This window comes from Pangasianodon hypophthalmus, chromosome 8 (assembly GCF_027358585.1).
Source record: "Pangasianodon hypophthalmus isolate fPanHyp1 chromosome 8, fPanHyp1.pri, whole genome shotgun sequence".
NCBI lineage: Eukaryota > Metazoa > Chordata > Actinopteri > Siluriformes > Pangasiidae > Pangasianodon > Pangasianodon hypophthalmus.
The window spans coordinates 23,872,253-23,884,994 of NC_069717.1; the positions used below are offsets into that span (position 1 = coordinate 23,872,253).

The window sequence follows — 12,742 nt, forward strand, 5'->3', positions numbered from 1 at the left end:
TGGCTCTCCCTGTCTCTCTCGCACTGTTTCTTTTTAATAAGCTGAAGCAATTAAGCCATTAGTAAAAAGAAAGGAGCTGAAAAACAGTCCTCCTCCTGCTCCGCCTCTCTCTCTATCTCTTTATCTCGTTCCCTTTCATAAGTGAATAGTGGTGCCCTGGTCGTGGTTCAGTGAAGTGGCAGAGTTCACTGATCCTACTAGCTGTGTTTGTTTTAGCACACACGTTTCCATAGATCTCTCCCTCCAGGCATCAAGAGGCTGCTGGCCCATACGCGAGCTTTTGTTCCTCCTCTCTCTCTCTCTCTCTCTCTCTCTCTCTCTCATTCTCTGTATAAATGAATGTGCTTTTCTGAAGAAGTGTTACTGCACACTTTGTGACATGGTATACATATTTATTTATTTATATGTATGTTCTAACATGTTTCCAATTTGTCTTTTATAAGAACAATTCCATGACAGTATACACTTATTGGCCACTTTAATAGGAACATCTGTAGCCTTGCTCATTCACATGCAATTATCCAATCAGTCAATCATGTGGCAGCAGCACAATGCATAAAATCATGCAGATACAGGTCAAGAGCTTCACTTAATATTCACGTCAAACATCAGTATGAGGGGGAAAACTCTCTTGGAAAACGTTGCTTGGTCTTTTTCCGATCTTTAACTGGTCAGTATTGGTGAGCGTGTGCACACTGTAGCCTCAGATTCTTGTTCTTGGCTGACGGAAGTAGAACCCAGTGTGGTCTTCTGTTGTTGAAGCCCATCCACCTCAATGTTTGACATGTTGCGCTTTATGAGATGCTTTTCTTCACAGCACGGTTGTAAAGAGTGGTTATTTAAGTTGTCATAGACCTCCTGTCAGCTCGAATTAGTCTGGCTGTGCTCCCCTGACCTCTCTCATCAGCAAGGCATTTCTGTCTGCAGAACTGACTCTCACTGGATGTTTTTGTTTTTTAGCCCCACTCTGTGTAAACTCTAGAAAACTCTGAGTATTGAGGTTCAGAATTTTCATACCAGCCCATCTGGCACCAACCAACATGCCATGGTCAAAGTCACTGCGATTACATTTTTCCCCATTCTGATTTACATTTACCTCATTTGGCTAACAATTTAATCTAAAGTGATGTACAACTGAGACAGGATGCAGTACAACTGAGCAGTTGAGGATTAAGGGCTTTGCTCAAAGCAGTGGCAGCTTGATGATGCTGGGATTTGAACTCATCACCTTCTGATCAGCTTGATTTGCATAAATGACCAGGCTTACAGGTATTCCTAATAAAGTGGTATTTGAAATAACTTATTTCTGTGTTATTGCCCATGCTGAATAATGATATGCCAAAATGAGGCCACTGTGTGTACAGTATTACTAACAAACTGTATATAAGAGTTTCAGTCCTCAAGACCAACTTCATATAACTAAATCTTGTTTTATTATATACACATGTTTTATGTAACCCATCCTAAGACCTGTATTATGTCTTTGGAATGTCTTTGGAACCGTCCCAGCTTGAAGAAGGTGACATAAATTCCAGTGAGCTACTGTAATGGCACGTTGAAAGGATTCCCTGTATGAGCCGGCAGGCTGAACAATGGGCACCTCCACAAAGGCCAGCGCTGCCTTTGCCTTCAGCTACGCTTCTTACCACTCCTGTTTAAATGCAGACCAGCATTTAGACATTGTTTAGGCATCTGAGAAGTTGTCCTTGAGATTAAGCCTCACAATTGCACACACACTTCTCATCCCTGCCGCTGTGTGTGGTGGAATGTGTGAGCGAGGTGAAGGCTGTGTTTTAGCTTTACAAGCTCTATCTGCGTGCTTTGACACAAACACCTGTGTCCTGGCATGTGAAGGATCTGGAACTACTTGCGTGTGCGAGAACAAGTTCTTCATTTTATGGCTCTATTTTGGCTTGTATTTAAGATTTAAGATAGTTAGTTAAAGTGATACTTGGAACTGTTATTTGTTGAAACACGCATTTTACTGATGTGCCTTGAAATTTCAGTACCTGCCGACGTTCCAGTTTCCGTAGTTATGAACTTATAAAAAGTTTATTAAATCAGGCCTTTCCGTTAGTTAAAGGTCATTGGAATAACGCCAATGACCTTTGGGTGTTACATGCCAAAGCTATACCATATGGGCACAATGAGCTAGTTGTGATTATAATGATACACATTGTGATCATAATGTCCCTTGCAATATAATAAAACAAACTTGTGAACCAATGACAGTTAAAGATGGCCCTTCATTAATTTGACCAAAATAACTTTTGGACTAGGCCTCTAGAAATCATTGGCATGTCGTGGGCTTCTGCAATATAAGTCCAAATTTTTTTAAAGATCAGTCCCAGACTCAGATGCTCTGCCTACAGGCCACAGAGCTTGTGAGATATTTTGTACACTTTTCTGGCTACAAGCTTCAGGATCTTGAGGGCTGTATTCTGTTTATCCATGTATATGCACTTCTGTGCACCAGTTTCCAGCAACACTATGACATGATTAGTTTTTCAGATCAAGCTGATGATCTGGCTGAACTCGAAAATGTATACAGAATCCCATCAATAAATGTTAATAAAAAGTTTTGATTGAAGCAGTTAATGGTGAGTAAACAAGATCATCTCAGGCTATGGGAAAAGACCTTATCAGGCTTCTGTTAAAGTAGGCGGTTCTTGACCACATTTATTGACGAAACATTACCAGACTCTATAGAGAAAGCTAGAAGACTGGCTTGCAAGAACAGATAATGATTATACCTGTTGAAAAACAGCAGTACTACTTTGTCTTAATCACCTAATAAAACTTATATAAATGATTATATGTCATTTGACATAAATTGCAAGCAGATTCAGTGTTCTAGGTTTGTGTGGATATTATACTGTGAGGGTTTTTTTATTTATTTATTTATTTATTTATTTAGTTTGTCTTTTAAATTCCCAGTTAGAATACTTATTCATTTTGAATGGAATTAAGGAGACTATAACCCATTATAGCCTAGTGCAGACTAAAGCTGATGCATTGCTTTGGGCAGTTTTGATACTTAGGCCCAAAACAGAGGTGTGTTGTTATGGCACTAAAGGTAAAAGGATGACAGAGTGGAAAACAAAAGAGAGGGAGAAAGGAAGGGTGTGTAGCATCTCTTCTGCAGCCATTTCCTTCCTTTTGACTCCATAAAAAGGTCAGCATCCATACTTAGTATGTAGTATGCATTAATGGATTTTCCTATTTGTCCTGTTTTTTTTTTTTTTTTTTAATGTTAAAAATCCGTTTCCAGCAAGCACACATTGCAGTCACTTTTCTAAGATAATCTCAGAAGCAGTTCTATGTAATGGCCTACATGCATTGTACAACGTAGTCAAGTTTTACCCTAGGTAGTGAGCATATAAAGTGAATAGGAAACCATTTGAGGTTCAGCCTAACTGTGTGTTTGATGGGTTTAACTAAACACAATTAAGATGGATGTCTTTTTTGTAATTTTTTTCAAACTCCTGACTGTACAATATGCATCCAGATATTGTTGAGTGAGAATACAGATGCCTTCATGTGTCACTTCAGCAGCTGATCCTGACAGCACGTCTGAAGACTCAAAAAGCAGTGTATTATTCTGCTATGTAAATACAGCCCATGTGCTGCACATTCTCACTTTTTTCAGGAGGCAGAGGGGATCCATCAGCACAAGTATTTAGTCTTGCAGTGATTTATTTATAATAGAGCTTCTTTCATTCTTTCATGCAGGAGGAAGATCCTGACAGAGGGCAGCCCTGCATGCGATGTGGAGAGCAGTGTCCTGGTCTACGCATGCACGGCTGGAGGTAAGAGAACATCTCCTTGAGTGGATAACGACTGTTAAACCTTCCTCTTGTACTTGTACTTAATAATGCATGAGAGGTTTTGAAGGATATGGATAGGTGAAAGCTCAGTGTAAAAATCCCTAGCATGGACAGAGCAGTATGTTTGTTTTAGCTGCATATCAGATGGCGATTTTGTTACAGAGAAAGGAAGAAGTTGTGCAGGCTGTGGGAGAGCAGCTTTTAGCAGTGGGAGTGCTGACTTTTAGTTTTTTTAACGATGGCCTTTTATGGCCAGATGCGCATCTGGTTTTGCTAAAACTAGTCTATAAACATTGAAATGGGTAGAGAACAGATGAGAAGTTTCCCCCTGACACCCCAGAACACCACCGCACACCATCTTGCCCTGAGTGAACCTACTAGATCTGATCAGCGCCAGTCAATAAGCCATACTGGCAGAGTAGATGGACACACACTCGCATGCTCCATCCAGTCAATACACATTCTGACCAGTTCAGTATAGGGATCTCCTTAGTAATAGTTATTAGTTTACCATTGGTTCACTCTTAGGGTGAAAAAAGGGCTTCTTAAGGGTTCTTTGGATGGTAATAATTCTGGATTTCTGTGTAGTAGTAGTAGTGGCAAGCAAAACTTTTTTTTTTTTTTTTTTTTCTCAAGTGGGCAACAAAGTAAATATTGCAAGCCACATATACACATTAATCACTCTCTTATCTTTGTGCATTAAACAGCCATTAATATACAGTGCTAATACAATACTCACATCATAAGAAAAATAGCTGCTCTACAAGTTCTACTTGTACTTGTTATTTATTTAAAAGAGAGCATGCTAGTGTGATTTATTGAATTAAAAAAAAAATAAATTGCAAAAGGCCACAGCTCAATTGGTCCCCAGGATGCAGGTTAACGCTAAGTTCATGCTAGCAAGTGAAAAGTCACTTGTGTCACTTGTAGCTTGTCTTTTGTGGGCGTGTAGTGGCTACACTAATCATTGTGGGTTTTTTTTTATGTTACATGCTCGGCTTCATACTATCTTCGTAGGCAGAATAGCAAAGCTGTCTAACTATACCAGCTACATGCACTCACCAGAGGCACCAACAGTCTCTGCTACTTCCTTCCAAGCTTTGTTTTTCTCTGTGACATCTCTGTATTTTAATGAAAGGTTCTATATGCCAGGATACGATGAAAACACTGTCATATATATTTGCGAAACAGTAACCAGGCACTACTTGCAGGTAGAAACTCAAGTCGTAAATTGGGAACTGAAAAAATATCGGACCATATGCACCATATGGTTGGTCCGAGGAATTGTTGCTTTGTCGCTTGTCGTTGTTGCTGAACTCAAAGCTCTGTGACATGCACATACATAGAAAATGAATGGTTGCCTGTCACTTAGGCCCTTTGTTGTATGAACTAGAAAACGTCTTTAAAACATCTGCTAATTGCGACCTTGGGATTGTAAGGATTTTAAGGATTGATTGCACAATTCTGTGATTTTAAGATATCGACATAAAGTTTGGATCCTCAATAAGGCCAATGCAGATATGTTTTAACTTCATTTTTAAATATTTTTCATTATTATTTTTGTTTAAAACTTTTGACATATGTTCAGAGGCATGTAAATAACGTATTTATATTTTTAAAAGTCCAATTATAACTCTAAGGTTCTGTAATTTTGAATATAAACTGGTTTCACCTCCCATAGCATGTTCAGAACCGTGTTGCATCCACAGCTTATCAAGAAACTTATCAAAACATCTTGTTTCTTTGGAAACGTTATAAACATGTAGTATATCTTCATGTATTTACAATATAGAGAATACATGCAGCGTTATGCATATGGAAGATGTAGGCTATGCAGCATTCAGAGACAAGCTCTCATTTTTTGGGTGCAAAAATCAAAGCCTTTTCTACCTACAGTATCACGTGTTCATGAGTCCACTTCATCACCTCGTATCAGCTAATGATACTGTTTTTGATGTCAGGTTGTGTTATTCAGATACAGACCAACTAGGAATGAATATTCTGCATGATTCCACTACAGTTAAAGGCCAATGCAATCTGCATATCTTTTTTTAATCTTTATCACTTTCGATAAGAGTGTTCTTTAATGCCTCAATGCAAATTTTGGTCCGACTTCCTGGTAAAAGTTGAGAGCAGGGATATTAACAGGCAAATACAGCACACACACACATGCACAGTGGCGTGATGGAGATGTGAACATGGGTATGTCAGTGAAGTAGCCAGGCACACAATGGACAAAATGCTGCAGGCTGCAGACACATGTGGAATTCCAGAGGGTAAAGAGAGACGTGTGTGTGTGTGTGTGTGTTTGTATATGTGTGTACTTGTGTGTTTTTGATTAATGAATTAGTGTTGCTCAAAGCCGCGAAGCCCCCACCCCCCCAAAGTCATACATCAGTGTCTGTCTTAATCAGATCTCTACTTAATCAGTGTGTGATCTCTCTTTAAATTGACACCATAATGAAAGCATACAAATGTTCAGTCACAGCAGGGCAGCATTGATAAACATCGCACAAAATCCACACAAGAGTAGAATACAATGTATTTTTAAATGGACACTCTCTTAAAGTTTTCTAAAACAGTCTGTCAGTGTTCAGTAGGAATGTATCAACATTTAGTCTAGACATTTTTGATTATTATTTACTTATTTAGTAGCAATTATTTACTTATTTAGTAGCATGTCTAGACTTACTTGTGCTAAGTAAAGGCTAGATAAAAAGTTATTTAAATCCTCAATAGACAGTATTGGATGTATTTAAGTTGCTAAATTGCATTTTGTCAGATAAAAAAAACAGAATGCCATACCAGCACCCATTACTGTCTGATTTTTCAGCAGTTTCAGATTTGTTAACAATAAGCTCAATACATCTAAAAGGCTAAAACTTCTAAAACAGGTCCTTGGAGCATTAACATTAAAGACAGTTCATCAAACATCAGTGCTACATCTACACCTTGATGGACACAAAGTGATCATTTAAGGCCAGTTTTCAAAGCCATTCTAGTTGAGTCTGAGGCGTTTATTAAATCTACTTAAATCCAAACCTTTATTAATTTATTTACTTAAAAAAAAAAAAAAAAAAAAAAAAGCTTAGTCTAGGCTATTTAGGGGGCCAAGCACCCTATTGTAGTTATTGAAATTTGTTTAATTTCACTGACTTTCAATTCCATACATTTCTTATTTATTCTTTCGGTTTTTTTTTTTGGTTCCCCTGTTCCGTCTTGTCTTTTTTTCCCCCTGAGTCCGTCTGGCCCCTCATTCTGTGTCCTAGTCCAGGCTGTCACACTAATAAGATTAGTCCTTTCAAGGTCTGCTTCTGCTGCCAAGCCTTCAGCAATTGAGTCATCGAGTCTTGACACACTTTGCCTTTGTCTCTCTCTCACTCTCTCACTTTCTCTCTTTATCTCTCTCTCTCTCTCTCTCCTTAGTTATTTGTCTCAGTTTTTATTTACATATCGGTCTCATTAATGCACTAGTCATGACTCTCATTAAGTCCTTGTAAAGGATTACTTAGCTAATGGGCAACACAAAAAAAGCCAGCATGAAAATGAAAACTTAGCTTTATAGGGGACAAATCATCCCCCAGTGGGTGAGGAAATACACTAGTTGCAGATGTGTGTTAACCTGAAAGGATGTTGAATGTTTATAAGTGTTTACATTGAGGTAATTTGGTCTTCTGCTGCTGTGGTCATGATGTATCTGGAATAGAGGCCTGGTTCACTTAAATCCCCCCACTAGTCTGCGTGGATTAACACTAGTCGCCATACAAAATCTGAAGGTCCTGATACAAACCAGCTGTGTTTCTAAAAGCTCTGAGGCGACTATCTATTTTAGAGTGGCATAGCTTATTTTCCTGGAACTTTCTATCCCAGAAAAAACATACTTGGTCAGCTGGTGAGCCAGCTCAGGCTGTTTTGTTAACATGAAAAGTTTTTTTCAGTAAGAAAAGACAATGACAGATGGGGCTTCCCAGACGGGGCGACTCAATTAAGGTCCCCATATCAAATCTTATCTTACTGCTAACACGCCAAATTGGCTGCTCTGGCTAAGGTGCCAAAGGACCAATCCGTCTTGTTACGACCACACATACAGAGTTGGTTTACAGCATATGTCGTAAAGACGGTTGTCCAGCCTGTGAGAGTGTTTTATTGAGTTACACACAACCCCCCAAATGTTAAAACACAAAGCTACATAAGACAATTCCACGGTTTATTCAGAAAGTGATTAGTCATTCACTAATGGCTGCCACTACACGCCTCAACCGATTGTCCATCTGTCCACTACATGCTGTTTAGCGTAGCTGCTACTCCCACTACCGAAGGGGTACTTACTGACCTGGCTAACTTTTCCTTTCGGTTTCTGAGGGGTCACTAAAGCAATACGTTTACGCTGTTGTTATCTTTGAGGTAAATATCTTTGAGGTAGTTCTGTGAGTAGTTTCATTTTTCTGCATGCTAAAATATCAATATTTCTCTGTTTTTATATTGAATCAGAAATTTGAGGCAACAGTGTAAAGTTGTGGTAAGTAGCATAGCACAATATTTAGCTTCTTCTATATTTTGTACACTTAGAAGCTACAAGCTACAAAATCTTGAATACTGCAGTCAGACTGGGTTTTGCATGTTGGTGTATATACACTTCTGTACACCAGTTACCAATGTGAGAAAACCTTTGAACTCTGTCACACACTAGAGATTTGGATTTTCGGTGAAGGTGAGGGCAAACGTGTGCTTCCTCCAAGATACATGAAACCAACCAACTGCATGTTTTTGACCTGCTAGTGATGCTGCATCACAAGGCAATGTAACACACTAGCTACTCAGTGCTATCTGCCCTCTTTTGCATACATGAGCTCATAGATGCCCATGATTGACTATTGCCACTATGATTAACAAGGGAGAGAGAGTAGGCACAAGAACTTTGGTAAAACATCCCTCTACGTGAACAAGTGGACCTAAAATATACAAGCAAAAATAAATACCTAACAGTGGCCTATGTTTTTTCCTTTAATTTGTCACATTGCTGTAGTGGGATCAGGTGATCCGGTATCACAATTACAACAGCAGCAATAAGCTGGTTAAGAATTAGAAAGGAAGGGGACGAAAGCTAGCAAGCGAAGAGAGAAACATACAGGATTCCAGCCAACTCTCTTTACTGACAAATGGTGATGGACCGACCGACAGGTTGTTATCTTAAGCCTGACACTCGGCTTTTATCGCATGCTTTCAGATAGCTTGTTTAGGATGTTCAATTATTTAAACGCTTCTCTTCATGTCTAGACTGAATTGTATCATCCTGACATCACCATGTCACCAGGAGACAAAAAAAAGAATTAAGTTATAAGCCAGGCCTCTTCTTTAATCCCCTTAATACTGGAAGACATGCTACATGAGTGCACATCTATGATATACGTGCCAAGCGCTTCTCTCTGTGTGTCATCTTATAGTTAAACACACATCTACCTATCCTCCTGTGTAATCGCACATCCATATTGGAGGGTGGTGAAAGAGTCATGTTGAAACATGGTATGAGCGAGGGAGGAGAGAAAGGACGATAAGAGGGGAAAAATGCAAGGGCTGTAGAGGAGAAGAAGGGAGGGGAGGGGTGATGTTTGCGCAAGTTGAGCGAAGTCACCTATTGTCTGAGCCTCGGTGTAGCTGCCGAGGCCTGGGGGCGCGAAAGGAAGAAAAGGAACCCAGAGAGCGAGGGAGAGGGAAAGCGTCTGGTTTGAGTCAGCGCAACAGGCTCTGACGCTCCTGCTGCCCACTGAAGAATGGCTAGCTCGCTCCAGTCATCTCAGGTTTAAGGATTTTAATCACCAGAGTTTTGGACAGCAAAGAATGCATGAGTGGAGTTATGGTGATCTGAGGTAATAATTCCATCACTTGATGTTTGTGGTTGTCATGATTGTGATGATGTTATTTGTCATTTTGAGGGTTTAATGATAATGTTACATATGTTCTCAGTTTGTTTTGAGTGCAGGCATGTTGCCAAGAGAAGTTTATTGATTGTTATATGATTTAAATTCTTTGTCTCTGGTCATGTTTCAAACAACATTTCAACGTCTGACTTTATAGATTGTTCTTGTTAACAAGACAAAAGAGTTCACTTTCCTTCTGTTAGTTATTATGTACTTGGATGTTGGAATGAATATAACTGAACCATAACCCAGTAACATTCCTAGGTTTTGTTTTTATTTTTTTTGTAAATAATCTAATTAATTAGTTCTCATGATAAGAAAAGAATATCCTGCTAGTATTTATTTGATGCTATGATAATGTAACTCCTGCTTTTTCAATGGGGATCCGATTGGAGCCATGGTTTAATTTTAGTCAGATTGGTTTCTGTCATTTAATGATTGCAATTAGACACACAGAGACACTGATCTGCTTCCTGTCTCCTCTAGAGAGACTTATGAGACAACATAAAGCCTGACTCTGACCAGGGTTTGAATGCTTTTATAGTAATAACACCTAAGATCATAAGAAAATGCAGTTGTTAAAATGCTGTAGTTGTCAGTAATGATACTATAACTGTCTTTACTGGAACTGTTTCTGCATTAGTGAGTTGGTTAGTAATTTAGGGCTGGGCTTTAGATTCTCGCCTTGATATAATCATGAGATGAGGAACAAGATCCTCCGGGCAGTGTTGTGTTATTGTATTATGGAAGCACAAAAAGAGACAATAATGGTTTGAATTTCTTGGAGGTTAATAGCATATTTCAGTGCATTTCAATGAATTTAATGGGGTTTAAATTTCGTTATTAAGAATCTAAAAGCTTTAAGCATTAAAATGTCTCATTTTTTTTGCTTCCATATTTGTATTCAGTTGATACCCTTAGCAGTTTGACCACATTCCTCTCTATTTTGCTCCCGTCACCCAGATCGTTCTCCTGACATGCAGGGATTAACAACTACAAATCATTTGTGCTCTGTTGTTTCCTCAAATGCAATCACTGACCTCTTGTATCCGAAACCTGCCATGTAATCTGGAGACAAAGTCTCCAGCTGGAGTTGCACTCTAATCTTTACTGAGGTGTGTGTGTGTGTGTGTGTGTGTGTGTGTGTGTATGTATGAGACTAATTCACCTAACAAGGCTGTCTAGTTATGCCAAGCTAAATATACCCAGAGAGGTATTCACATTCATGTCAGGGTTGCCATATTGGGAACAGGAAGTCTGAAGTGGTGATTGACATATCAGCTGAGTGTGAGTGTGTGTGTTTGTGTTATAGGGTTATATTAAGGTTGACATAATTGAATTTGACATGCTGTCAAGAAACACATCACCAAATCTGAATGTCTGTGACAGCCGTCAGAAAGTGTGACACATTTGTGACATTTGTCTCTGCAGTTTATTATAAATGTGCCAACTTCAAATAAGTGTGTGTATGTGTGTGTGTGTGTGTACGTGTGTGTGCGCGGGCATGTGGGGAATTTTTTTTTCTGACAGTTTTGACCTTGTGGGGCATTTTAGCGGTCCCCACAAGGGAAAAAAAAATACTAAAAGTTTTACCCAAAAAACAAAAAGGTTTCCTTTTGGTTACTGAGGTTAATGTAAGGGTTAGCTTTAGGTGTAGCATGGCATTAATTACATGCATTAATAATTACATCAATGGATACTGCTCACAAGGATACAAACGTGTGTGTGTGTTTGTGTGCATGCGCATACACACTGTGTGTGAATGTGTAGCTGCTAAGTGGCATTACTGCCTGCTGCTGTACCACTTGACCAAACACACACCATCCCGAATGCACACAAGCAGAGGTCAGATTGTGTTTGTAGACTGGAGCTCAAGATCTTTTGCCAACACAGCTTAATCTTCAGAGCTCTGTTCTGATCCTCAGTGTGTATTCGCACCGAGTATGTCCTAGAGTGTCTTAAATATCGTTTGTTTGTCCGATGTTGGTGGTATCAGAGTTAAATGATAGTTATTTGAGTCTCCATTTTGGATTGAGCTTGTGTAAGCCTTTGTGTGTGTGATTAATGTAAAACTGACTCATACATTTTTATCACAAGTGAAATCTGGCCTGTAATACTGACATGACAGCTACAGTTTGCAGCCAAGTTAATTTACATTCACCCTTTGCTCAACGCTCATTATTCGAGTCACTGATATAGTGTTATAGGATTCTCTGGCACATTTTTGGCCGGTAAGATCTGGTGCAAAGATCTTGTGATTATTTTTCCCTTAAAAGGGCATTTTGAATGCAGAATGAAGCGAACGGACGGGGGGAATGAGTTGCACCGTTAAGAGTGAGAGCCTAATGGGCTGTAGTAATGTAGTAATGTTTGAATAAGCTCAGGCCCAGGCTGTTAAAGCCTCTGACATTGTGAACATTGAGCCTCTCGTGCATCTCCGCTGCTTTACTAATGACTCCCATAATTCTTTAATTCTTACATGATGGATGAACAGCATGGAATAAAGCTGCGAGTGTTGTATACAGCATGGCAAGCGTCTGTCTGCGTGACAGATATGAAGCACAGAAACAAGGAAAAGGCTATGGCATGACTAAGGCGTGTGTGTGTGTGTGCGCGTGTGTATAAAGGGAATGGAAGTGGCAGCTTTCCAGTGGAGGCAGGATTGCCCCTGAGATGGAGACGCCGATGAAAAGCAGCTTGTTGTACTCCCTTGTTGTGCTCAGTGTACACGACACAGACATGTACAGTGCTATATTTAACTAAGGACATAAACTTCCACTTAAATAATGAAAGAACATGTTTAGATTTTCTCCCAATCTATTTGAGGTAAAACGAGACTGTTGAGGTTAACGTTTAGCGCAAATTAAAAAGCAATTCCTGGAAACTAGTCGTGTATATTTGTGTTTCAAGAAAGTTTTAATGACAGAAGTTGATTAAAAAGCTCATTATTTTTAGAACATGCCCAATTGGGGCCATTTTAATCACCTTGGGCTCTAT

General features: G+C 39.3%; 1 protein-coding gene across 3 annotated transcripts in view; it reads left to right on the forward strand.

The window, feature by feature from the left end:
• prickle3 (prickle homolog 3) overlaps window positions 1-12,742 on the forward strand; it is a 32,397-nt gene that overhangs the window by 4,924 nt on the left and 14,731 nt on the right. Inside the window, exon 2 of one of the 3 annotated variants that reach the window (XM_034306735.2) lies at window positions 3,733-3,809. The exons of 1 other annotated variant lie outside the window; for it this stretch is intronic. In XM_034306735.2, coding sequence (XP_034162626.1) covers window positions 3,733-3,809 — 77 coding nt within the window. Of the gene's footprint in view, window positions 1-3,732; window positions 3,810-9,416; window positions 9,695-12,742 lie in introns of those variants that run through there. One more of the 3 variants, XM_053236499.1, reaches the window with a different exon arrangement.